The sequence below is a fragment of the Amblyomma mixtum genome, chromosome 4, assembly GCF_055824585.1.
Source record: "Amblyomma mixtum isolate Tamu chromosome 4, ASM5582458v1, whole genome shotgun sequence".
NCBI lineage: Eukaryota > Metazoa > Arthropoda > Arachnida > Ixodida > Ixodidae > Amblyomma > Amblyomma mixtum.
The window spans coordinates 157,047,871-157,075,080 of NC_143015.1; the positions used below are offsets into that span (position 1 = coordinate 157,047,871).

Sequence of the window (27,210 nt, forward strand, 5' to 3'; positions counted from 1 at the left end):
CATGGTAATCCTCAGAACAAACTTCCACGCTTGCTGCTAATGTATTAAGATTTGCGCTGGACACCAGCCAGCAGCAAACGATGGCTCAAATCAAGCATGTGATACACCCAAACAAACAATCCCTTTCTCCGCAAAATAAATATATACGCATAGCAAAACAAAGAATGAAACTTGAATGCTACAGTTTTTGATTTCCTGTTTTGTCATATGTTCCTCACAACTTTTTTTTTGTGTGCTTTCTGTAAGCTATGTTTTTCTGGCTGATCCAATATCAATATTTTGCTCCTTTTCTGCTGTTCCGCAAACCTGTACATCTTTATCCCACCCTGCAATCCTTATACTGACCTCTTCAGTGGTCAGCGGTGAATAATATCAAAAGTGAATATGAATAAATATCAAGAGTAAATATAAGTAGCAGGCCTACTAGGTTTGTCACCCTGATCAAGCTAAGTATTAGGTAGACAAACTTTCAAGCATTTAAATTCCCTGTGAAGTTTATTTCTAGCCCCAGGGTGCCACGAGGTCAGCCGAAGTTCTGCACACTTTACCTCGCCACATGGAGCACGGGAGGTGTAAATAAACCACAGCCTAACAACCAGTCTAGGCACTAGTTTGTCTAGTTACCTCAACCAGCCGCCGATGGTCACACCAACAGAAGCAGGCCTAAATATGAAATGTTTGTAGCTCACCACAATCTGCCATCAAGTGCAGAAACATAGCTACCTTCTATCTGACACCAGTTACGTGCACTTCTGACACAGCCCTGGCAACAGAAACCCACAAACGTTTCAATGTCTAAAAACTTAAATCTGCAAGCACTGCCTGAGAACTGAAACTACAAACACCCTATAGAGCAACCCTGACAGCTCCACAGTTGAATAAGTCATGATTTTTTAAAGGAGTACAGACACCTAATTTTGGTGGCATGTTTTCTTCTCTACAACGATGCGGAAGGATCACCATGAATCACCATGAATATGCACGAATCACCATTTGGTATTCACCTACGACCGCTAAATAATTTATAATCAAATTTTATTCTCGTGCAGTTTCGATTTCAACAGCCAAACGATGGCTGTGATGTCACAGAAAGGTTACAGATCATGTAAAGCATGAAAAAACTACGATAAAATCAATGCTTCATCGTTTTAATTCACTCCACCAGCCTTCTTCAAGAGCCAGAATGACAACGAATGTAGAACCACAGATTGTACCGTATTTACTCGCATAATCGGCGCACTTTTTTTCCAGAAAATCCGGCTCAAAGTTCGGGGTGCGCCTATTACGCGGGGTAAAATTTCCGGAAATTTTTCTACTCTCAAAATTGAACACACCGCGTAAACGCACTCGTGTACGGGCTGCACCCCGTTTTCCCGAAGAAAATATTAAAAAAAAAAAGATCCGTGTAAGGGCCGCACCGAAACTTTCCACGACCCACGCGGGAATAGCCTTCGGAATGCACGCGCCGAGGCCTCTGCGATCGGCTCCGGCTGCGCGCAACGGGCGCTTGATCGCGGAGGCCACACACGCGCACAGCAGCTTCCAGACGCCACCCACGGAGGGCGCCCGAGGTAGAGCTTATCATCATCATCAACGTTTTCCTCCGCCGCGCCGCGAGCTTTCGCTATCCATATCGCCATCAGCATCTGCAGCTCGTTTTTTTTTTTGTTTTTTTTTTTTGCTGTCAAGTGTCGGGATCTGCGGTAGCGCGATAGCTCATCGTGGTTTATGGCTTTGCCGCAGAGCATTGCTGTTTTAGCTCGACGGCCAAGCACCTTAACAGCTGCACGGCAAGGAGTTTGCTCTCGAACACGGCTAGCGTGCGGCAGGTCGGAAAATACGACGTGGCCGAGAAGTAGGGCAGTTGCGACTGCGGCGTCCCTAAATTTTCGTACGCGACTCCAAGCGCCGAGGTTTTCGCGGGCCTAAGTCGGGAACGTTTCCGGCTGGAGATGAAGCTTTCCAAACAGACGCTTAAAGTGAGCATCCCTGAAAACTGTGTGCGGCTGTTCTACGCGATGTCGTTGTACGTTCTGTGGGTCCGCAGCAGCACTAGTGAGGACTAGTAGTCAGTTCAGCAAAAGCTTTGTTAAAATAAAGATTGGGGAGCGGGGGGTGGCGAGGTGTCGGCTTGCAATCGTGTAAATACAGTATTGATCACAGTGCCAAGTTCGGGGTGCGCCTTTTATGCGCGGAAATAAAAAAAATCTGATTTTTCGCGCTCAAACTAGGGGTGCGCCTATTATGCGAGTGCGCCTATTATGCGAGTAAATACAGTATTGCAGTTTTTCATGCCTCCCGTGGCCTATAATTTCTCTTTGACGTCACAGCCATCATTTGGCTGTTGAAACCGAAACAGCACTATAAAAAAATTTGATTATAAATTATTCAGCAGTTGCAGGAGGATACCATGTGGTAATCCATGTATAATAATGCCTTACGCCTCCTTACAAAGAAGAAAACACGCACCCAAAAATTAGGTGTCTATACTCCTTTAACTCCAAAGGTCTGTTTAGATTTGTTGAACTGGCTCCTTGTACCATATCCAGCCCTGATTATAATCATTTTGTGCCAATGCGAGGAGAAGAGAGCTGCAAGAGAGGCCGCAGACACTCACCAGGTCCACCTTAGTGGCCGAAGCAGCAGCCTTTGCTTCTTCAAGCTCCACCCGGCAGCTGCCCAGCTCGGATGCTGAGAAAATGGATTCAAAGACGTCAGCATCGGTCAACACTACCCACAGGATATGCCAAACTAGTTGCCAGTTCCAAAATGAACCAACCATAATGAGCCACAGGAATCATAAGTCAAGACAATTAGAGCTCCACAATCCACTGCTAGATAAATCACAGAGGGCACAGACGACCACTGATGAGTGCGGTACATGAAATGGCCTACTTCCACATGTCACAGCTTTATTCACTTTGTTTTCTAACAGCTATACATCATCATGATCATCAACCTGGCTACGCCCACTGCAGGGCAAAGGCCTCTCCCATGTCTCTCCAATTAACCCTGTCTTTTGCCAGTTGCGGCCACTGTATCCCCGCAAACTTCGTGATCTCATCCGTCCACCCAACTTTCTGCCGCCCCTGCTAAACTTGCCTTCTCTTGGAATCCACTCCGTTACCCTTAAGGACCGGCGGTTATCTTGCCTTCGCATCACATGCCCTGCCCAAGCCCACTTCTTCCTCTTGATTTCGACCAGGATGTCATTAACCCGCGTTTGTTCCCTCACCCACTCCGCCCGCTTCCGATCTCCTAACGTTACCCCTATCATTTTTCTTTCCATAGCTATACATACATGCAGCTATACATGTGTCAGCATAATCACAGTTAGATGCCAAGGTATATATTTTTCATCGAGCTGTTTGAAAGACAAGATACTGTCAGAACCCGTACTTGCCTTTCACCCACACCACCTCACCCACAAAAATGGCCGTCAAGTTCATACCCTATTCTTGCAAGTAGTGATGTTTACCACGGCGCTCTTATAACATGCAATGCATAAGCAAACCTGAACCGGTTTCACAAGTTACACCACTGAACTGTTTCTTCAATTAACTAACAAAGTAGAGAGATAAAATTTCTGGATGCATAGTTTTTTCTTTGCCGTGATGCACTGGACAGTGGCATACATGAGTCACAACGTGGAATGCACCAACGGCAGCTGAATAATATATAACTGAATATTTTTCTCGTGTTGTTTCTGTTTTGGTTTAAAAAGCCCAACGGTGGCTGTGACGTTACAAGACTCATTCAGGTCATGCGAGCCATGCAAAAACTGCTATATAATCGCTGCCTGTTCATTTTTTGTCATTACAACTATTCAGCAGGCTAGCATAAGAATTTATGAGAAATAAAATGAAGTAAGCAGCAACCATACTGGAGTTTTTTATGCCCCATGCGACGCAAATGCGCCTAGGATGTCACGGCCATCATTTAGCTCTTGAAACCGAAACAGTGCGAGAGAGAAGATTCAATTATAAATTATTTACTGCTGGTTGGTGCAATCCATGCAGCTTTCTGTTTTCTAATGTGCTGCACATAGTTCTAGAGAGAAAACAATTAAAATCTGGTGTCTACACTCCTCAACACAAATGTTTCGCTACTTGTATAAAACCCTCGCCCTTATGTAATGCATTTTATGGGGGACCTACAAGATAATAAACTGAACTAAACATTCTGCAAGGCCACAGTGAACCCTCCCGCACTGAAGAGAAATCCTCCATCAAATTAAGGAAAAGGTTGCACACCAGCTCCTTTCGAAAACCATAAGCTAGCGGTAGGCCACCAGCATCTTCTAAACTCCTGGCCTACAAAACCTTTGTAAGGCCAGTCTTAGAATACGCGAGCATAATCTGGTTCCCCCAGTCAATAACTAATATCACAAAACTTGAGGCTATACAACGCAAAGCCCTACGAATAATTCACAATAGATACAAGCGCACAGATTCCCCAACACTGCTTGCAGCTTCATCCGGTCTCCAAACACTATCCGCAAGAGCAAAACAAGCGCGCTTAAAATTTTTGTTTCAATTATTACACGAGCAGTACAGGATAGATGTGCAAAAATACGTAACGTGCTCACAATCGCCACCTTCACGGCACAAACATACGAACACATTAACCGAGTATGTTTTCTTGCAATAAGACCAGCAGTATTGTAAATAAAATAAATTATCAGAGCTTTAACACACGTACTTCCCTATTCTGATGATTAAGCGTCTAAGCCTAGAGGCACAGAACTGGTAGGTGAACTGCCTTTAAAAACATTTTACCCAACCAAATTGGACTACCGAAATTGTCTAGTTTCCAGAGCTCAAAAAAACTGTGCCTATTAACCGAATCTCAAAAGCAGTTTCCTCCAACAGCTAGACAGGACTTGGATATCATGGCAACATGCAATAATTCATGGTACAATTAAATAAATCAACACTTGAGAAAGTCTTTGCAACAACTGCTGTAATGACTGCATTATATCTTCCTTCACTTCGTACGAAAGGTGCTTCTCACGACCATACTAATAATACCAGATAAAAAAAAAACGTAATGGTTAGGTGATGTGGCAACGACAGTTTTGGGCCTTTGACGACAATGCCCCATCATGTAAATGGTTTATGGTTCATGGAGGTTTAACGTTCCAAAGCGACTCAGGCTATGGGGGACGCCGCAGTGAAGGGCTCCGGAAATTTCGACCACCTGGGGTTCTTTAAAGTGCACTGATACAAGTGCACTGATATAAAGTGCACTGATATAAAGTACACTGATATAAAGTACACTGATATAAAGTGCACTATTATAAAGTGCACTGACATTGCACAGTACATGTGCCTCTGAAATTTTGCCTCCATCAAAATTCGATCAGCGCAGCCGGGATCGAACCTGCGCCTTTTGGGTCAGCAGCCGAGTGCCATAACCACTGAGCCACCGCGGCGACTCCCATCATGTAAACGCCGAAAGCCACAGCTCTGTACAAGACATGACAATTAAGATCGTAGCTGCTCTTGCCAGAATGGGCGAAATGGGATAAAGTGATGGGCAACGTTGGACACTAAAACAGATTTAAAAGCCCAGTGTAAAGAGCTGGAATAAAAATACGACATGTAAACATGACCAATTATAACTGCAGAGATTTAATGAGTGGGGCAAGCTATGACAGGAGCAGGGCAGAATGGTGGGCCTGTTGGTAAGGCATGTCAAGGGAGAAAACCAGCCAAAAAGACGGAAACACAAGAAGAGAACGACTCAGGACAACGGCTGGACTAACAACTGAATTTTTCATTGAGTACAGACCGCCAGGTAATCACCACGCATGCGCCAAGGCAACACTCAAACATGATCACTCAAATAATCAAATTCTTTTGCCGTTAATGCTATCGATGGTGAGCTGACGCAAGCATCACCATGTTTGGCAATCTGGAAGGCCCCAAAGATTTCACGAGCCTTCCGTGTTTTTCCGCAGCCCAGGATGATGACATCTGCGAAACGGGAGGAACATTTTCCGGGACGTCTACTGCAATGCAGAGCAATATTACCATCTTCACCAGCGCCGACTTTTGTTCTGTGCTTGCGCAACCTCTCGTTCACACAGTCCCCCGTCTGACCTATGTAAAATTTTCCACAGGTCAGCAGAATCTTGTAGATCACTTCGGTCCGGCACTTTGTGTACATTGTTCTATGTTTGGTCGTGCAACGCTTCTTATTTCCGCCAGGCATAATTCGTGCACAAAGACCTGAAAGCTTCACGGAAGGCTCGTGAAATCTTTGAGGCCTTCCAGATTGCCAAACATGGTGATGCTTGCGTCAGCTCACCATCGATAGCATTAACGGCAAAAGAATTTGATTATTTGAGTGATCATGTTTGAGTGTTACCCTGGTGCATGCGTGGTGATTACCTGGCGGTCTGTACTCAATGAAAAATTCAGTTGTTAGTCCAGCCGTTGTCCTGTGTCGTTCTCTTCTTGTGTTTCCGTCTTTTTTGGCTGGTTTTCTCCCTTGACAAGCTATGACAGCACATATTACACGGCGTTCCCTGCTGAGAAAAGAACTGTGGGAAGGTGGTTACCGAGCTGAGCTGCCTGCTGCTTGGACCGTTCACAGGCATCCTCAAGCACACTCGTCTGCGACCGGTGCTCCGTGAGTGCCGCCTCGAGCTGGAAATTGCTGCGCTCTGCGTGGGCCAAGGAGGCAATGAATAGATGTTAAAGATTAGACACTGAACATATATCAGCACAAGAACATCGCAAGAAACTGTACTGCAGTGGAAGTCTAATCAATTCCGGTTTCGTCAACCTCCACGCGAGACATGGCCCACTGAAAGAGTTCGTTATGGGGAAATCCTTCAAAGAGACTTCTTATCATTAATCACGCAAACCTCACATCACACAGCTGAAGCATTAAAGGTGCACTGAAGAGGAATCTGAACTTGTCTTCTTGCCGCGGGAACTCGATCTACACGTTCCTAGCATTCTTAGAAACTGCGACTTATTGCCCTGTGTGCCCAATTTCCCTAATTAAATCGAATTAACGTCCGGCTCACGCCTTTATTTTTTTAATTCTGCCTCGTACGGTGGGCAGAGTCGACCAACGCGTGGAGCGCCTTTCGCCCAGTCCCGTGGCGGCTTGCCGCTCTGCCATCGGCGGAGTAACACGTAGTAGTCCGTAGTAGCAAATAGTCAGCGCGTATTTTTATTTCTTCGGGCTTATTTTGCAGCTATATTATCTGCGAATGAAACTATTTATTCATGGAAACCTAAAAAACAAAATAAAGCGAAAGCAAAGCCTCCACGGGACTGGGTGAAAGGCGCTCCACGCGTTGGTCGACTCCGCCCACCGTATGAGGCAGAATTAAAAAAAAAAGGCGGGAGCCGGACGTTAATTCGTTTTAATTGGGGGAATCGGCCACACAGGGCAATAAGTCACTGTTTCTAAGAATGCTAGGAACGTGTGGATCGAGTTCCCGCGGCAAAAAGACATGTTCAGAATCCTCTTCAGTGCACCTTTAATTGCGCAAACCACACATCACACAGCTGAAGCATTAAGAGTTTCTTGACACAATGCAGATTATCCCCGCAACAGCAATTGGAGAACATAGCAGGCAAGTGTACATGCCCCAAAAGCACCTTGTCATTCACTTTAGGCAATGAAATCACCATCTATCACCAGTCAATCTGGTTGGCCACTGTAGAAAATCAAATAAGCAGTACAGGTAGGCCGTGTACTTTCCGGTTTCAACTGAAAAACCCTGACAAACATCCAGCGATAAAAGCAGCATGACATAAGTAAAATCCAAAAGCACCAACTACCATTTTCAGCAACAAACTTTTCTATTCCTTTCCTTTCCGAAACACAGAGGTGCTCAGGAAGCCAATAAGAGTACCGCCAATATTTAGAACTCCCATCGACGAGAATATTGCTGCAGTGGATTGTTTCATCCTTCAAAGGGTGAGTGCAGTGAGTAAGGCCGAGAAAATTTTTTGTAATCAGAATGAGTTTTACAGATAGATGCGTGGAACCACTTTTTTTTTTTTTTATCTACGACAAAGAAAGCTCAGATTTGGATGAGCACACACCAAAAAGGATAAGCCACATCAACGAAGAGTACCACACCATGCCTTTCAACCAAGAGTTACCAGGAACTGCGGCATTAAATGAAACGTCCTCGATCATTTATTAGGCACTGATCGAAGCGGTCCCTCCACAGTTGGCCCTTTGTATTCATCAGGCTCTCGCCAAAGTTGTGAACTGCTGGTGCCCAATTTTACCTTATCTCAAGACCACTGACACCGTTGAGAGAGGAGCTAAAAATTCAAATCACACGGCTAACCTCTCGAATATTCACAAAAACTTTTGAGAACGGCCTTTTCATACGAGACATGAAGACTCAGGTCCGAGAAGAACCTCATTTACAAGACGTGTCCCCGTCTTTGTGTGAGACTTGCCGCCCTGCTAAAGGCCCTGAAGCAAGGACATCCTAATGAACCTGGTAAACAACGAACCGAGAATGTAGCTAGCAGAACTTGTGCAGCCTTTTATGAGGTGCTCAGACAAGTTGTTTCAGAACATCCACTGGAGCACCCACTACGACTTGCAGTTCACAGCTGTCTCCTTGATTGACGTTCAAATTATGGCCCTTGCAAAAACAGAGTACACAAATGATAGGTTTGGTTTATAGGGGTTTAATGTCCCAAAGCAACTCAGGCTATGAGGGGCGCCGTAGTGAGGGGCTCCGGAAACTTCTACCACCTGGGGTTCTTTAATGTGCACTGACATCGCACAGTACACGGGCCTCTGGAATTTAGCCTCCAACAAAATTTTACCGCAGCTGATGAACTTAGGACACTACAAACACACCTACAGAATCGCAGTGTGAGACAAGTGCAGCCTGCGGAAGATTCAGTCGGAGCTCCAAACTTGCGCTCCAAACTACAAGCCCATACTGTGACATTTCAGCAGTCATTTTTTCAGCGTACTGCACGAGACTGGAATGACCTGCCCACCGAAGTTGCCATTATCATCAACCCACTAGAATTCAAGCGGAGCGTCGCCAGCCTTTCATCTTAACATTTTTTACCATTGTTTGCCAGATACCGTCCACTCCCTCATGTAATGTCTCAACCGAGACCTTTGAGGAAATAAATAAATAAATAAATAAATAAATATAGTGTCAGTACTGGCGTAATCGCTCACTTGTTCTGGGAACTACGTGCAAGCGGCAAGTCTGTATTGGCTGAAGGTTTAGGTTTATGGGGGTTTGATGTCCCAAAGCAACTCAGGCTAAGAGAGACGCTGCAGTGAAAGGCTCCGAAAATTTCTACCACCTGGAGTTCTTTAACGTGCACTGACATCGCACAGTGCACGGGCCTCTAGAATTTCATCTCCACCGAAATTCAACTGCTGCAGCCAGGAGGGAACGCACGTCCTTTGGGTCAGCTGCTGAGCACTACAACCACTGAGCCGCCGAGGCGGCTTAAGTCCGTATTGTCCCGAGATTCTTAATACCTCAAGCACTAATGTTCAATGCACATTTTCAAAGTTGGGTGCTGTCAACACACGCATGCTACATATATACAAGAAAGATCAACAAGCCTACTACAACAACCAACTGTGCATAATATATGCAACAATGAGGCAAAAATATTGGTGCTCGGTTTCTATCCTTCAGTTTGTAAACTCTGCGATTATTTTTGTCGATAACCCACCCCTTGTAGCTGTTGCACAGTACAAATAGCGGAAAAACATCCAGCGATTTTTTTGCAGAAATAAACACCAGAGAGTCCACGGGGCCGAGCTACAGGCCATAAATCAGAAAGCAAGCTATAGGTATGTGTTCACTGCTGATGGTAAGTTATGACTTCACAGAATTTTTCTTTTTTTTTTTTACAAAACATGCATCCTCTACAGATGTCAAGTTGAATGAAGCCACGCTCACATTCAAAGCACTGCAGCGGAAGAGTAATGAATGCCTTTCAGGTAATAAAGGTGCAGAAAATCTGAAAAGGCCAAAGGTCCAAGCTTCTCTACAGAATGGAGGCCCGAAAGGGGGGGAGGGGGGGGGTGTAATCCGTCATTGTGCCCCTACTACCTCAACTTGCCAATGACCCTAACAATTCACCTCTGACGCGGAGGGGCTCACTGAGCCTGCGAGAAAGTAGTCTTCTCTGCCAACAACTACAGGCCATAAATCAGAAAGCAAGCTATAGGTATGTGTTCACTGCTGATGGTAAGTTATGACTTCACAGAATTTTTCTTTTTTTTTTTACAAAACATGCATCCTCTACAGATGTCAAGTTGAATGAAGCCACGCTTACATTCAAAGCACTGCAGCGGCAAAGTAATGAATGCCTTTCAGATGATAAAGGTGCAGAAAATCTGAAAAGGCCAAAGGTCCAAGCTTCTCTACAGAATGGAGGCCCGAAAGGGGGGGAGGGGGGGGGGGTGTAATCCGTCATTGCGCCCCTACTACCTCAACTTGCCAATGACCCTAACAATTCACCTCTGACGCGGAGGGGCTCACTGAGCCTGCGAGAAAGTAGTCTTCTCTGCCAACAACTGAAAATTCAAGCTGGCAAGCGCAAACAAAACGGTATACTTTGCGCAAGCTTTAATTAATTGCTACGTGCGCTGTTTACGACGGACGTCAGACTATTTCGCACACGCAAGTCAACAAAAACGAAATGAAATCCGTGTTTTGCTTTTCTGCGGCGGCATACAGGCTGAAGGAATACGGTACTAAACCCGGAACGCACTTTGAAATTTGAAAAGTCCGGAAGCGGTTACTATGAGGCGCCAACCTCATTTGACTAGCCGCTCACTTCGAAAAGAAAATACAGCATACACCGGTAGTAATGACTACCCAAAAACTGAATGAAGCACAGGAACCGCGATTTCTGAGGGAAGACGCAGTTCACGAACGCAGCGCTCAGTTGGTTGTCAACAGGGTAGCCGTCAACAAGGCTGTTGTCAACAGGTACCCCGTTTTATGAGTGCAAACGTATTTCATCTCAAAGCGGCGGGAGAACAGCTACTTTTGTCTTTCAAGCATTACACAAGAATGAAAGAGTGTTTTCGGCAGAAACGTCGGCTTACCGCATCTCGCCTTGAGCTGTGCATTCTCCTCACGGAGCTCCTCGGTAGTCTTGGCATTTAAGGCGATGAAGCTTTCAAACTTCGCCCTGCTGGCCTCGGAGAGGGCCTCTACCTCTTCGGCGTCGAAAATATCAGTTAACATGACGCCGAATGCAACGCCAGCAGCGCCGGCAACTAACAATCACGGCAAGAAATGCCCGCCATGTGCTACGCGCTGCGCAAACGCCGGCTCAACTAACGGATGGCGACCGGAACCGGATGCTCAAACGGAAAAGCGGTTTACGTCACGTGGATGAGTAACGCGCGAAATTGGAACGCAAATATTGTGTGTTGGACCCGCGGGGAGGGGAACACCGCCCCAAACCACGCCTAAAATCTCTTCTTCGATAAAGTTAACCATCTCTTCCCGAAATAACGAGCAAGGAAAAGCTCTCTGTTCTGAATTTACTTCTTGAAACTAAAAAACGCACGATAGACTTTGCTCATGTTAGTGGAAAGCGATCGTACATCATGATAGCAAGAAGATACCCAAGCAACCACAGATATCCGTCGGACGTACGAGCTAGATCCGAACGTCCTTTGCCGAGATCGGACGTCCATCGGACGTACGAACACAATCCGATTTCGGATATCCGTATTCGTACATCCGCCGGACGTACGGACAGTGTCCACTTTTGTATATCCGCATGACAGACGACGTGGACGTCCGAAGGATGTAAGGTCGAGTATTTTCCCAGGCCATGAGTATGGACGTTTTTTATTTCACACGAAATTCGAGTCTTTCGTGTATGTATACTGTTTTATTTGCATCAGTTGGAGGGTTTGACGCGAAGACGTTTGTAAATTGGTACGATTCCACTCCTACCTGCAGTGCAAGAGCCGCCAACGAGCTAAATTTATCTAAGAGGAGAAGCAGGTGTTGCAGAATTTTGCAAGAACTCAATGACTAGTTTTATATTTATAAAACTTCTCCAAATTAGAGGAGTTGCGCGACATGTCCACTGTTTTGCTAAACTTGCCATGAAACCATTCGTAAGCATCAAAACTCCCGTGCATTCTGCTATCACCATCATCATAGATGTCAGTTCGCGGTCAGACCAATCCAATCCATCAGTACGGCTCCGTAGCGCTGTTGTTGGCATGTCGCGTAGTGTTGTCGCGCAGATCTTTATAGCTCTGTTATTATAAAATGTGGCTTTGTTCGGTCTGTGGACGAAAGTTGTATGTAACTTAAGCAATTCGAAAGATACGGGAAGCGCCTGAAGCTCTTCTGGAACACCGGAATCCCGTACTGCGTCGACCTTGGTGTAAAGAAGGCTTAGTGCACATGTGATTGCCTACGAAGGTATGTATCCAGTACACTTCTTGGAACTTTGCTTCTAGGACAATGCAGCATGCTCATATAACATTCGTTCACAGGACAGTGGGAGCAGTAAGCGCGAGGAGATGGCTTCCCCAAGTGTGTGCTGTTCTCACACTTTCGGGAGCCTACATCACACAGCTGCGGGAGCCCTCAACTCGCGCGACTAATTCCCACTCCTCTTCAAAGTTTCGGGACGGAGTGTTTTCGCATCTTGTTAATTTTTAAGGCATCGCTATGTTCACTGTGCCTATATAAAGAGTGACAACGCGCGAAAGGCAGACCATAGGAAGCACGTGAGGTCGCAGTGGTTCGCAACGGAAGCTTTGCGGCTTTCTATGCACAGTCGCGTAAAGTGCTGCGCAGGTTAGTGCCCTAAGGCCCATGAAAATAAGTAAAGAACAGATACATTGTCAAATATGGTGTGGAAAAGTGAGAGCTGTTATTGCCTTATACTTATTGAGGTGTTTGTTAAAGTGCATTGTCTGTTATACTTGCAGCATTAAAAACTTCTATTAATTGGTTCCAATGTTTTTACTTGGGCTACTGCATTGTGCCATTTGTTTCACATGACTGATGTTTGCCGCGTTCTTTTTTATTTCAGAAATCCTGTGTGTGGTAAGATTACGGATGTGTGTCCCAAGCTTGCCACATTTGAAGAGTCACATTTAAGAAATTTTCCGAATGTAACCCATTGCTCTGCTGATGTATCATCAACCACAATAAAATATGCGTGCTATGCATCAAATTGTTTTTGGTTTTATTGCATTGCGCGGAGTGAAAAAAACACGCATGCACCATATATGCGAATATTCGAGAAAGATCCGCCAATGGACGTACTCAACTGGACGTCCGTCGGCGGGCGAACCGTATACCTTTGGCCACCTTTCGGACGGCCGACGGACGTCTACCGGCTGTTTGCGGATGTTCAGCGGACGTACAGAACATCCAAAATAGACCTCTGTCGGCCGTCCGAAGGATATCGGTGGTTGCTTGGGTATAACAGTTATCAGTTAAGATAACTGTTAACAACTTATCTTTCATCTACCCTTGTAGATTTTAAGGGCGGTCTGTTCATACAGAAAAAAGGTATCTGTATTGGTGCTAGCGTAGCTCCTATCTTGTGCCAGATTTTTTTAGCGAAGTTTGATAACACACTTCTCGGCTTTTTTCTTGACAAACGAGTGTGCAAAGTTTTTAGATATGTTGACGATTTCTTGATAATGTTAAATCTTTCACCGACTGACTCCTTGCATGAGGTTGTAGAAAATGTCTTAGAAGATTTTAAAGCTTGCTCGAGCTCCCTTTCTTTTACCATTGAACTACCCGCTAACCAGTCGATTCGTTTTTTACAACTTCAACTAACTTTTCGTGACGATGGCCATGTATGCTGGTGTTTTTTACCTAGGAGTAAGAAGGCTTTCTTACCGTACTCGTCTGCACACTCAAAAGTCGTCAAGAGAGGGATTGCCATGAGCTGCTTTCGCAATGCTCTGCAGAAGAGTTGCCACCACAGGATGAAGTCAAGTTTCGACAACCAGGTTAAGCGTTTGCAAGAGGCCGGTTTCCCAAAACCGCTTTTGAATGCTGTGGCAGAGTCGTTGCTGCAAAGAATTAAGAGCCGTGACGAAAAGGTGGCTGACCCTACTGGGGCTGAAAGAAGAAAATTTGAGGTGATGCCTTATGTGCATGGGGCTCCCCATAACATCAAAAAAGTTGCTGCAAGACAAGGTGTCAATGTTGTCTTTTCTGCTCCTTGCAAACTTTCAAGCCTTTGTTCACGTGTCGCGCGTGGCAGAACTAGACCACCTGTTTGTTCGACGCGGCATCAAAACTGCTATGTTCCTTGTGCGACACGGGTGGTTTATAAGATTCCGCTGACTTGCGAAGAAGTTTACATCGGCCAAACTTGCCGGTGTATAAATGAAAGGCTACGAGAGCACCATAACTCTCTGACTCCGGCTGACGGAGCAAACTTGCCTCGCCATTACCGCGATTGCGGGTGCTACCCGTTGTTTTCTAATGTCACTTTTCTCGGTAGAGGCAAGTTTAAGGTTGAGCGCGAAATCCTCGAAGCATTTCACATTAGTAATCATGGATATAACTGTATTAGCATGGCGTCTATCACGTTGATGCAGAAAGAATTAGGTTACTTGTCCCGTTGACACTGCAGCTTGACTATCTTACGAGCTCGCTGTCTTTTTGTGCTGTTTTTGCGGTGCCGTTGAGCTGCGCATGCTCTGTTAGGTTTCCTGGGAGACTGGCTGTTTTTCAATAAAGCCCAGTTGATAGTCCAGTCGTTGTGTGTGCCTCGTCTCTCCTCTGTCCCCGTCTTTTTGGCTGGTTTTTCTTAAGTAAAAAAACGACGTGTTTCCTTTGCGCTGTTTTACGTTATGAACTTTCGTCTATATATATTCTCCACGGGGCAGCCTCAATGGGGCGCCAGTTTTCCAGACAATATTCGTACAAAACTGTGACGCAAGCTTTTGTCGTACACCGTTCCGGGTGGTTGCCATACGATTTCTCGTTGCATATGGCTTGTACTACGTGCTTGTCAAGTTGGAGGCTGTGTAGTTTGCTACAGAGACTCGAACTGATGACATATGCACCTTCAATTGTATGCCTTCTCAGACACACTACTTCCCCTAAGGCGTGGTTGAGGTGCCCACCGAGACGGGAGACAGTTACTGTGCAACTTCCTTTCCTCAAAAACCAATTTTCGTATCAAAGTTGTGGTGCAACCTTTCTTCGTACGGCATTCCGGGTGGTGTCATACGCGCGCGCGTTTTTAAAGCGAAAGCTTTACTACTTGCACTTTCAAGCCTTTGCCGTGCGACGGCGGTGCACTTGAAATGACCTTTCGCATGACCTCTGTGTGACGTCACGCCGAAGAGCTGGGCGACCATCTCGCGCCGTCTGCGAGTAGTAGCAGTGCCACCACCGGCGGCCTTAGATTACATTGGATTAGATTAGATTGGGTTAGATTAGATTGGGTTTGATCGGATTGTATTTGATTTGATTGGATTGTATTATATTAAACTAGATTAAATTAGATTAGATTAAATTAGATTAGATTAAATTGGATTGGATTGTATAACCGATGCATCACCACAAGTCTACCCACAAGCACCACCACCAGCTACACTACCAGCTGAACCATGGCGTAGGTACGGATATTGCTTTCGCAATTACCGGGCTTAACCAAGCTAAGCCACAGCGAATTTTATTTTATTGCGAAAGCAATACTGCTTGCACTTTCAGCCCGTCACGTATCGAGGCCGCAGCTACCAAGCGCGGCCTAACTCCTGCTCCTGCCACGCGCGGCGCGCTTAGCGGTCTGACGTCACAGCTGCAAGAGCGGGGCTACAACTCGCGCCGTCATGTAGCGAGGCCGCAGCTACCAAGCGCGGCCTAACTCCTGCTCCTGCCACGCGCGGCGCGCTTAGCGGTCTGACGTCACAGCTGCAATAGCGGGACTCCAACTTGCGCTATCGCGTAGCGAGGCCGCAGCTACCAAGCGCGGCCTAACTCCCGCTCCTGCCGCGCGCGGCGCGCTTAGCGGTCGGTTCGGGTGTCCACCGAGATGACATAGAATTACTGCGCCATTTTCTTTCCTCAAAAAGCGGTGCGTTCAAAGGGCAAGGCATGGCGCAGTAATTCTCTGTCATCTCGGTGGACCCCCGAACCGCACCGTACAGGAAGGGAGGAAGTGGGAGTGAAAGAAGAGGGAAGCTTCCAGACAATCATCCGTTAGCGCGTCAGCCGCTCGTTTTGGCGACCGAGGCACGCGTAAATCTCCCAGCACGTGGGGGCCCTCTTGTGGTGAGTATAATGCCATGTAAAACAAATGGGCAAAACTTTCATAAATAAGCTTTACTAAGAGCACTACCAAGAAACATTACCAGGCAAACCAGGCGCAGCCAGGGCTATTGCTTTCGCAACTTACCGGGCTTAACCAAGCTAAGCCTCTGCCAATTTTTTCTATGGGTGATTGTAAATGAAACCAGGGCAGTAAAGCTTTCGCATTCCCCCACGTATGCAGCTTAAAGTATCGGCTGATTTATGTAGCTCTCTACTCTAGGTAAAGCCAGTTTTGCCGTAGCCGCGTTTGACCTACAAATGACCTTCATGACCCATGCCCAAGCTGCGCTGCCAACAGATAAAGCAAAGGAAAGGAAAGGTGCTGTAGCTGCCGATGGTGCTGTGAGATGGTGAGAGAGAGAGACGTGGGCTGCATGCGTTAGCGCTGACAACGTTGTGGCAGACACACTGAACTACAGTGTACTAGAATGCTTTCTAGTACACTGTAACTGAACTGCAGCAATATGCCACAGCGTTCATTGGGTGAGCATACTCTCGCGATCAGCCATTAACAGCCACATGCCAGGGTGGGCGCGCTGCCTGTCGTGTCAGGAACGCACTCAACATTACAGTTGCCCGATACGCCGTAGCTTTCGCTCTCTAACCGGGTTTAAAAGTAGTTGGAGGAGGAGGAGGAGGAAAACTTTTATTCGTATTTACAGTGAGAGGTCGATGGGGCGAGCCGGAAGGGCCCGCCCCTTACAAACACTAGGAGGGATCCCTAGTCCGGGATCCCTGTAGCTTCCGCAGCGGCCCGGGCTCTAGCTACCAATGCCTGTTGGGCATGGAGTTCGGAGCAGCCGCGCAGGGCAGCTTCCCAGTCCTCTCGAGTGGGGTGGAGGTGGGGTGGGTAGGCAGGATTGGAAGGGCATGCCCACACCATGTGGTAGGTATCCGAAAACTCCTCCTCACAGTGTGGGCACGCGCCCGAGAAAGAAGAATTGAAGTGCTTAAGTACTGCCGGGCACAGTACAGTATTGGTATAGAGGCGGAGAAGCCAGCGCTCCTCCACCCTGGTGAGGCCTTTACAGGGAGGGGGATAGAGACCATGAAAGTTTTGATAAAGAGAGGTGATCTCTTTAAAGGTGATGGCCGGATTGAAATTGAATTCCGGATCAGGCTGCGGATGAGGCGACGCCCGGTGAGTAAGCGCGCGGGCGGCAGCGTCTGCTGCCTCGTTCCCCTCAAGACCCGCATGAGCCGGAGCCCACACGATGGTACGATGGGTCGGAAACCCTGTGTATTCGCATGCGTGGAGAATTTTGAAAGCACGGTCTGGAATATACCCTTGCTCAATATTGCGGCAGGCGCCCCTGGAGTCCGTAATAATGACTCGGGACTCTGGATCTGCGGCGGCCAGTGCAATGGCGATCTCTTCCGCAAATGTAATGTTTGGGGCACGGAAAGTAAGGCCCTGAACTGTAGTGTTTTGGTGGATGACGGCCGCCGTGTACCAACCCCCATGGTGTGGGCCGGCCGCATCCACATAGAAGACACCTGGCTTATGGCCATATTGTTGAGAAATAGCCTCCGCCCGCGCGAGACGGCGGCCATCATGGGTGTCTGCAGTCATGTTCTTCGGAAGGGGTCGCACCTGGAGTGCAAAGCGCCAGGCTTCAGGGATGCGGACCCGTTCTTCTGTATGTGTTGCATAGGATATGTGTAAGCGGGTCAGAAGGCGGCTCCCCGCAGGTGTTTTGCTTAGGCGCAAGTATTGATTGTTAAGATGAGCTTTTCGTAACTCCCCAAAGGTGTTGGTCATCCCCAGACCGAGGAGACGCTTGTTGGACGTCGTTATGGGGAGGTCGAGCGCTCTCTTATAAATCTTGCGGAGAACTACTTCTAAGGCATTCTCATCGCATTTGCGTAGGTGGAGGTAGGGAGCCGAATATAAAATCCGGCTGGTCACGAATGCATTGGCCAGCCGCAGGGCATCTTTGCATCGTAGTCCCCCCCTTTTATTGGACACCCGGCGGAGCATCCGACCCACCTGGTCCCCCACCTTACGTAGCTTGTTTAGGGTAGTGTCTATCTTGCGCCTATGATGAATGAAAAGCCCCAGTACCCGGATCTCCTCGTGTTCAGGTATCGGTCCGCTAAGTAGGGAAAGGGCAATTTTGGTTGTGCACTTTGAGTTGGGGCGTATGTGCACAAATTCTGATTTGCTCGGGGAGCATTCAAGACCACAGCGACGAGCGTATTCGTCCACAATAGCTGCCGCTTGTTGCAGGTTGGTCTCGATGTCTCCAACCGATTGTTGTGTTGCCCAGAGGGTGATGTCGTCCGCATACAGAGCGTGCTGCACACCGGCGACCTCTGCCAGCTGGGTAGGGAGCTTAATCATGGCCAGATTAAATAGTAATGGCGAGAGGACAGCTCCCTGTGGGGTCCCTCGTGTGCCAAGTTGATATGGGCCATATTCTGTGTCTTGCAGCCGGATATAGGATTGGCGATCTGTAAGGAATTCTTTGATATAATTGAAAGTATTGCGCCCACAGTCTGTTTGCGACAAGTGGGATAGGATGATCTTGTGGGTCACATTGTCGAAAGCCCCCCGCAGGTCAAGTGCGACGACTACTTTATCATTGCTGGGGTGCTCGACGAGGTCGAGAATCTCCTTGTGAAGTTGCAACAGGACATCTTGTGCGGATCGGTGTGGGCGGAAACCGTACATGGTGTCAGCGAAAATGTTTTGCTGTTCCAGGAAAGCCGACAATCTGTCGCGTACCATAGTCTCCATCAGCTTCCCCACACACGAAGTGAGGGAGATAGGCCGGAGGTTGTCGGTGTTAATGGCTTTACCTGGCTTGGGAATGAAAGTTACTAGTGCCGTTTTCCAATCTATGGGGAGTGGTGTGCCTCCAATCCAGATAGTGTTGAAGTAATCGAGGAGAGTTTCGTAGGCGGGATCTGGGAGGTTGGCAATAAGCTTTACCGTCACCTTGTCCCGGCCTGGTGCTGTACCTCGCTTCATTTTAGCCAGGGCCGCTTTTAGGTCATGGAGCTGGAACGGTTGATCCAAATCCGCGTTCTCGGAACCTGCATACGAGTACGCCTGACCACGGGGATCCTGGTGTATACTCAAATATTTGTCGCGGAGCGCATCGGCCAGTTTGGCCGTGTCTCCAGTGAAGTTATGTATAGCCCTTTGAAGCTGTTTTTGTGTCTCAGTACGGGTTTGTGCCGGATCAATAAGGGCGCGGAAGAGGCGCCACGTACTCCGACTCGACATTTGCCGAGCTGCAGTGTTGCATCGGTGCACCCAATTGGAGTCGGCGAGTTGGGCCGAGTATTGTGCCGCCTGTTGGGTGATATCCGCGATGCGAATTTTGAGTTTCCGATTGTGTTTTTGACGACGCCAGCGGCGGACTAGGCTGTGTCGTGCCTCCCAGAGGTGGAGGAGATGGTTATCCACCGCCGGGCTCGCCTCTGAGAGTTGAACATTTTGCTCGACTGATTTCAAGTGGGATACTAGGTGTTGGGACCACGTTGAGTATCCTTGGTCCATTATTGATTGAGGATTGGTGTAGCTGCTCCTAAATTTGGTCCAGTCGGGTAGTTTTGCATTGGCCTGTGGTCTTGTGAGTGGTTTGGTATGGATTGTAGTGGTAATTATGCAGTGGTCGCTACCGAGGGATTCCTCGGTGTTCCTCCAATCTGCATAGCGAATATTTTTCGTAAAGGTGAGGTCCGGACACGTATCGCGTGTAACGGAGTTACCTATACGAGTGGGTTGCGCGGGATCCGTGTGAAGAGTAAGGCCCAGTGTGGAAACAAGCTCCGCCAACTTGCGTCCGCGTTTCTCTTCACGTGTGTACCCCCATAAGGTGCTGGGAGCATTAAAGTCCCCAACGATTATGAGGGGATCCCGATTCGCGACCTTCAAAGCCCGGCTGAAGATGTCTGCGAATGTAACATTTGGTAGCTTTGGGGGACAGTAAATGTTGAGTATGTGCAATGGGGGGTCCTGTTTGCGTAGCGGAAGGATCGTCACCATTACATAGGAGAAATTAGCGCTAAGATCCAGGTCAACCTGGGAGGCCGTGTAATTTTTATGTACGCAGAGGCAGCTCTGCGCATCCTGCTGGTACACCGTGTAACTGGCAAGGGTGGCGCCATTTCCTGGCTCCTGAAGGGCCACCACAGCAGGTAATTCTGGGAAAGTTGTAAAGAAAAGGCGTAGATCGGCTCGCTTTGTGCGTGCCTTGAATCCGCGACAGTTCCACTGTACAATTTGAATAGGGATCGAATTGCTTCGCGGATGCTTCCTATTTCTAGGGGCGCCCGCCATGATCAAGGGTAGAGTTGTGAGTTTGGAGAGAGGAGGCTTGAGAGCCAGTGGCTCCAAAGAGAGGAGCGTTCTCTATACTGGGGATGGCACAGGGGACCTCTTCTTCTTCTCCGGAGATTCGACGCCTAGACGCTTTGAGCTGCCGGCCTGCGAAGGTTTTGAGCGGGCCAGCGCGCTTGGGAGCGCGGGTGAGTTGAGCGAACTGAGCGGTTATGAGGTTTGGGATAGATGCCGCAAGGTGGCTAATTTTGTTGAGTGCCGCCGTAAGTGTGGCATTGATTTGCGTTTCCAATGCGGATATTCTGTTGTTAACTTGAGTTTCGAGCGCGCTCACTCTCGCCTCGAGTGCCGTGAGGGCATGCGCAGCCTGTCCTGAAGGGGCTGCGTCGCTTTCCATTGCCTCTGCTGCGGGTGAGGCAGAGGTGTGGTTGGGGGAATTTTGGCGGGCCTCCGCTATTGCGAGGCGCTTTTGAAAATTTGCAACCTGCTCGCGGAGAGCAGATATTAAGCATGAAATGCTTTTAGCCCCCGTTGTCGGCAGTGTGGTGACGTCACGCCGAGACCGAGAGCCATCATCCGGGCACTGAAATCGAGTCATCCGGGCACTGAAATGGAGTCATCCGGGCACTGAAATGGAGTCATCCGGGCACTGAAATCGAGTCATCCGGGCACTGAAATCGAGTCATCCGGGCACTGAATTCCAGTCATCCGGGCTCTGAAACGAGAACATCCGGGCACCGTACGAGACTTAGCGAGATTTAACGAGACTCCGTAAGCCCTCCTACGCGACCGGCATGCAAGCACTGGATGGTCTCCAAATGAGACAAAAAATAACTGCTGCCAGTGCCTTCTCAATGTTTATCAAGATATCAGTGGAGCTGTGGGTTTGATAACGCACGGAATTATAATTTCCGATTTCTAATAACGCGTGCAAAAACCACATAAATTGCATGTTGCACTTCGTTGTCGTACGTGATCCGGGGGAGAAGCGCTGCGTTCAAAGGGCAAGGCATCGTGCCGAACGGGTGGTGGCGTTCCTCCCTTCCTTTACGGTGCGGTTCGGGTGTCCACCGAGATGGCAGAGAATTACTGCGCCATTTCCTTTCCTCAAAAAACCTTGCGTTCAAATGACAAGGCATCGCGCTGAATGGGTGGTGGCGTTCCTCCCTTCCTGTACGGTGCGGTTCGGGTGTCCACCGAGATGACATTAGGCCCGTAAACATTTCATGCTTACTCTACTCTCGGTTACGGGAGAGGCAGAGATTTTTTTTCTTTTTGTTCGGCAGAGATTGGCCGTGGTTGGGATTGGGAAGGGGGAGGGAAGGGAGAAGCTGCCCTGCCCGCGCCGCTCACCTGGGAGTGTTGCTTGACAACGTTTGCCCACGTCTTGGAGCCGCCGTTCTGGGGAGGTCCGAGGGGCTTCGCTGCACCGGCTTGAGGCGGCGGTGGCGCAGCTGGAGGTTTCCCCTGGCTCCCGGTAGAGGAATTCACAGGCTGGTCCATGGCTTGGTCGGCAGCCTTGGCCTTCAGCTTGTCCGGGCGACGCTTGCCACGCTTGCGTCGATTCCGCTTCGATTTACTGCCGCGCTTGGCATGCGGAGGCTGGATAGCGCGATATTTAGCCGTACACGCAGGGCCCCCCGTGGCATGGGCCCCGCCGCACAATGAACACTTTGAGTTGCACTGGTGAGGGGCCCGCACCCCCTCAACGAGTAGAGCCTGCTGTCCGCACAGGCCACACCTGTCCAGCCTCTGGCCGGGGCAGGCGTCCACGCGGTGGCCGACCACACCGCAATGTCGGCAGGCTGGAATGGTTCGCTGGTAAGGCCTAACTTGTACAAGCTCTGAATCGTAGTGCACGAAACGTGGCTTCTCTGTTCCGGCAAAAGTCAGTCTCGCTTTGTTGGATGTCCCAAATTTTCGCACTTCCACGATGGTGCCGTAGCGCCATTGGAGCCTAGTACGGAGCGAGTCCGTAGTTTCAGAGTTACGGACGGTAATGACGCCGTAGCAGACGTCCTTGCCGTCTTGGCGCAGGTGCCCCACAAGGGGGACCCTCCCGTCGGGTCCATTAAGTTCAAATTCGCCGATGATCCGGTCGGCTAGCTCAGGTTTCGTAGTCTGAACAATAATGAGGTTTTGTTCTCTTACCGGTATTATGGTAAGGTCAGTTGCGGGTTGCGTGCCCAGGAGAGCCGTGAACGCCCGGCCGTAGCCGGTCTCCTGGAAAGTCTCGAACAACGAGACGCGGGTCCGGGGCTCGATGACGACGACGTAGTCGTCTGGAGCAGGCTTGGGTATAACAGGCGGTTTCCACTTCGTGAGCAGTCGCCGACTGCGGCCCGACGCGTGCGGGGCGGGTGACTGCTGGTTTCCGGCGTGAACGCCGGCCGCGTCTACGGACGCCGGCTTTAAGGCTTGGTCTTGCGCTCGGCGCAGCACTGCGGCGTTCAACGCGGCGCTGCGAAATCTTGCCGAATCTGGGCCTCCGGTTGCCGCTGGGGTAACCGTTGTCCAGTGCATGTTTTCGGGGTCGTAGCCTCGGCAGGAGATTTGCGGAGCAGCCATACTGGCGTCAGTGGCCAGAGGCCCCGATGTGCCGGGTACCGGTTCGGCCGTTAGGCCTAGCCGCGCCACCGGCCCGATCGGGCCATGTGTTGCCCGAAAAAGGGGGTTTAACCGGGCCCACCTTGGAAAAAACTGGTGTCCAGATGTTCCCGACAGCTTTCGGTGCACGTTGGGGATGAGCTTGCTAGGGTCAGGCGGAAACTTCCGCTGCTCCGGCTGAAAATCAGCGGAGCCGACGAAGAGCACGTCTGACTCCCCGTGCGAACGCGCGCGTCCGCCCCTAATTTTAAGGCGGAAGCCTTTAATGCCTCATCGTTGTCGACAGAAGCTTGTCAGCAGAGGTGTCACGCTTTTAACGGGTGTCCACCGAGATATGTGAGACAGTTACTACTTAATTTCCTTTCCTCAAATACAATTTTCATTTGGTTGGTTGGTTGGTTGGCCTCGAGTAGAATGGCACATACCCACTACGGGGGAGTGGCCAAGACACAGGCGGTGAACTGTTGGAATGATTAGGAGCTTTAGAGGAAAAGGAGAATTAATAGGGTATAGGCTGACAGATTGGACGACGCAACGAAAGGGGTCCTGTTAGCTGGGAGATCGAAGCTGGGAGATCGGCATAATGTGCAGATTTGAATGCAACATCTGGAATGGTTCAATTTTGTATTGACTGAAAGAGAGGCAGAAAAAATAAAAAATAATAATAATAAATTAAGAGATTGATAATCAGAAAATGAAAACAAAAAGGGGAAAATAAATAAATAAATAAATAAATAAATAAATTAAAAAAAAGTAAAAAAAAAATTAGCATGGGAGTCGCTGTGTTTCTAAAAGAAATTTTTGAACTGCACAGCGCGCACTCCTGTTGCTTCGTCCAAGCGAAGTAGCGCCAAAGGAAAGAACAACCTCAGTGGACACAGGCAGACCCAGCTGATGAAACGGAATTTCTAATAGGCGCCTCCTCAAAGAAGAGAATCGGCGGCAGAACAGCAGGAAGTGATCCACTGTCTCAGGCTCGGCACAAAATGAGCACAGTGGAGAAACCGCCAGACCAGATCTGTGAAGGTAGAAATTTAGCAGAGGAACTCGGCATCGCAAACGCGTGAAGGAGACCTCCAGTCTGCGCGAACTCGTCTTTGCTGCTCCAAGGGTGCAGAAGATGCTTGTATTCGGGGGATGAAGTAAGCGCCGAGGCTGAAAATTCCTGAAATATTGTGTAACTGCGAAACCTCACCGCAGCTGTATATGCGCAGGTAGGCAGGACCGCAATTATTGGGCCACAGAGAGAGGCCCTTGCTAATGAATCAGCAACCTCATTCAACTGAATGCCCACGTGACCCGGTACCCAAAGCAACCTCACCGAATTTAGATGAGGCGGGATCAGCTGCTTAAAGAGGCGTAATGCCCGAGACTCAGAGGTTGATGATAATGAAAAGCAAATAGATAGAGAGTCCGTCATAACCATGACTTTGGAAACGGCAGGATCTAATTTACGTAAAGCTAGAATGACAGCTAATAATTCGGCCAGATAAATTGGAGTGAAGTCAGGGAGACGGAGAGAAAAGGACCATCCCAATGCAGGAGAAAAAATGACCACACCTGCCTTTTCACGATCCTGCGAGGCATCGGTAGCAATGAGAATATGAAAAGGAAAGGATCTTAGGTGGTCCTGTAACAAACCGAGAAGGAGAGGAAAGGGCTGGAGCTTGGCATTCGATGGGAAAATGTTATCAAATGCAATCTCGACTGAAGGTGAGATGTTATGCAGAGGATGGATATCTGTGAGCTTAATGTTTAAGGGATCGAGGAGAGACTGCACGAAACATATCTGCGGAGTATGCAACCGAGACCAGGTAGCATTTAAAAAGACTGCGGGCTGACTAAGAAATATTACATTGGATGTGTGGAGAGGAGAGTCGCACTTCCTCCCTGCCTGCACGGTGCGGTTCAGGTGTCCACCGAGATGACAGAGAATTACTGTGCTATTTCCTTTCCTCACAAAACATTGCGTTCAAAGGACAAGGCATCGCGCCGAACGGGCGGTGGCTTTCCGTGGACTCCGTGGCAGCGCTACAACACGCTGTCGCGTTCCACTCCTAAAGGCGAGGCTTAAGCGTCATCAACTAGTAGTTAATTAGCACTTAGTCATTAATCAGTAATTAGTCATTAATTGGTAATTAGTACTTAATTATGTGTACCGTCATCCAGTGGTGACGTCACCAGTGCCAAAGAGGCAGCCAAAGTGGTGTGGAAATCGCTTTGGACTCTACGCACTTTAGACAGTCAAAGTGCAAGCCCCCTGAATTTTTTTTTTTTTTGGGGGGGGGGGGGGGGTTGGCACGCTCTAGCAGCGCTAAAATAATACATTAAGCTTAAGTTTCTGTATTTCTACCACAAGCAAAAACTTACATCATAGAAACATACGAGAAATGAGATTACGGATAATACCCTAACCGAAAGCCATGGGCTACAGTCTGATTTTTGTTCTCATTCACTGGTGCGCATTGCTGGACCACTCTTAACAAGGGGGACGCAGGCTTTACGTGGTTCCTCCATACACGCTCTTTACAATGCGTGCTCATTCCATAATTTTACAATGTTCGGGTCGGGATAGGAGCTGTTGCAGCCGGCGTCGTCGCTTCGGCGGTCGCGGTTGTTGCGACCCAGGTCTGTTCGTCCAATCTTTCCTCTCACATTTACTCTTTCCTATGTCTGCACGTGACAGCGATTGTGGCTCAGCTCGGGCCAGTGGGCAGGACGGTGCAATTTCCTTCTCATCCTTCACTCATTCGCAACAACAACAACGTTCAGAATATTGTGTGCTGGCGAAATACGCCAATATTGTCTCCCGCGTGTTCTTTTACACTAACGTGGCTATCCTGCATCAAGGGTTAGGGAAAATTTTTTGAAATGCGCGCTAACCAGCAGCACTTGTGAACTCCTCACACCTCGCTCTCATCGCAGAATGACAGATAAGAAGAGTGTAACGGTCGATTTGGAGCGGATGACCGGGCATGGATAATAGGAGGCTATGGATTAGCTGTCGAGTACTGCCGCCCACTCGCTTAACACATTCTTAACGGTGCCGCCGCGGTGGCTCAGCGGTTATGGTGCTCGGCTGCTGACCCAAAAGACGCGGGTTCGATCCCGGCCGCGGCGGCTAGAATTTCTTTGGAGGAGAAATTCTAGAGGCCCGTGTACTGTGCGATGTCAGTGCACGTTAAAGAACCCCAGGTGGTCGAAATTTCCGGAGCCCTCCACTACGGCGTCTCTCATAGCCTTAGTCGCTTTGGGACGCTAAACCCCATAAACCAAACCAAACCAAACCAAACCAAACATTCTTAACACGAACGCCCGAGCGCATAGCTTAGTCTGACGCTAGCGCCGCCAAGCATTCTCAGTATGTTTGCGGCGGCTGACGATAGCTGGTGCGCAGTTCGACGTGCCTTTAGGGCGCCTCCTCTGGTTCAACCTTCACGAAGCTGCATCGAGACATCATGTTAGTATTTCGCCTGACGTCTGACGCGCGCCAGGGAAACTTTACAGATATTGCAATCCACAAAAGGGATTTTCAACATATCAGTACATAAACACAGACAACAAAACAAAGCGAAAACAAGGTACATTGCTTAAATTACAGCGCATGTCGTTGTTCTATAAAACGTCGCATAAAAGGACAAGGCATATTTGAGCTTGTAACAAAATCAGCAGAGATTGGCAGCAAATTCAGAAGACAAGGGCTGAGTAACTTCGATATTTAGTTATTTCAAACTAGCAGGGTCCTAGGAAAAAAAATTAAATTTAAAACAGTTGTTTTTTACACGTTGCAGTTTCCCTCGGCAATCCTACATGGCATATGCGCCAGGTCGCTCTCCTTTCGAGCTTGGTCTCAAAACTGCCGCTTGGAAGAAATAAAGGTTATCAGAAAAATGAGGGCAAACGCGGGTTCGTTGTGTTTTTAGGGTTGGATAACAAATATAAGGAAAATGATAGGTGTAACGTTAAGAGATCGGGAGAGGGCGGAGTGGGTGAGGGAACAAAC

General features: G+C 48.5%; 1 protein-coding gene across 1 annotated transcript in view; it reads right to left on the minus strand.

Moving 5' to 3' along the window:
• The window catches only part of LOC149348917 (nucleoprotein TPR-like), a 115,226-nt gene extending 103,899 nt beyond the window's left edge, over positions 1-11,327 (minus strand). Inside the window, exons 1-3 of the mRNA XM_089541028.1 lie at positions 11,089-11,327; positions 6,566-6,670; positions 2,618-2,691 (exon numbers count right to left, since the gene is read on the minus strand). Coding sequence (XP_089397154.1) covers positions 2,618-2,691; positions 6,566-6,670; positions 11,089-11,230 — 321 coding nt within the window. The 5' untranslated portion in view covers positions 11,231-11,327. The remainder of the gene's footprint in view (positions 1-2,617; positions 2,692-6,565; positions 6,671-11,088) is intronic.
• Positions 11,328-27,210: the final 15,883 nt, after the last annotated feature.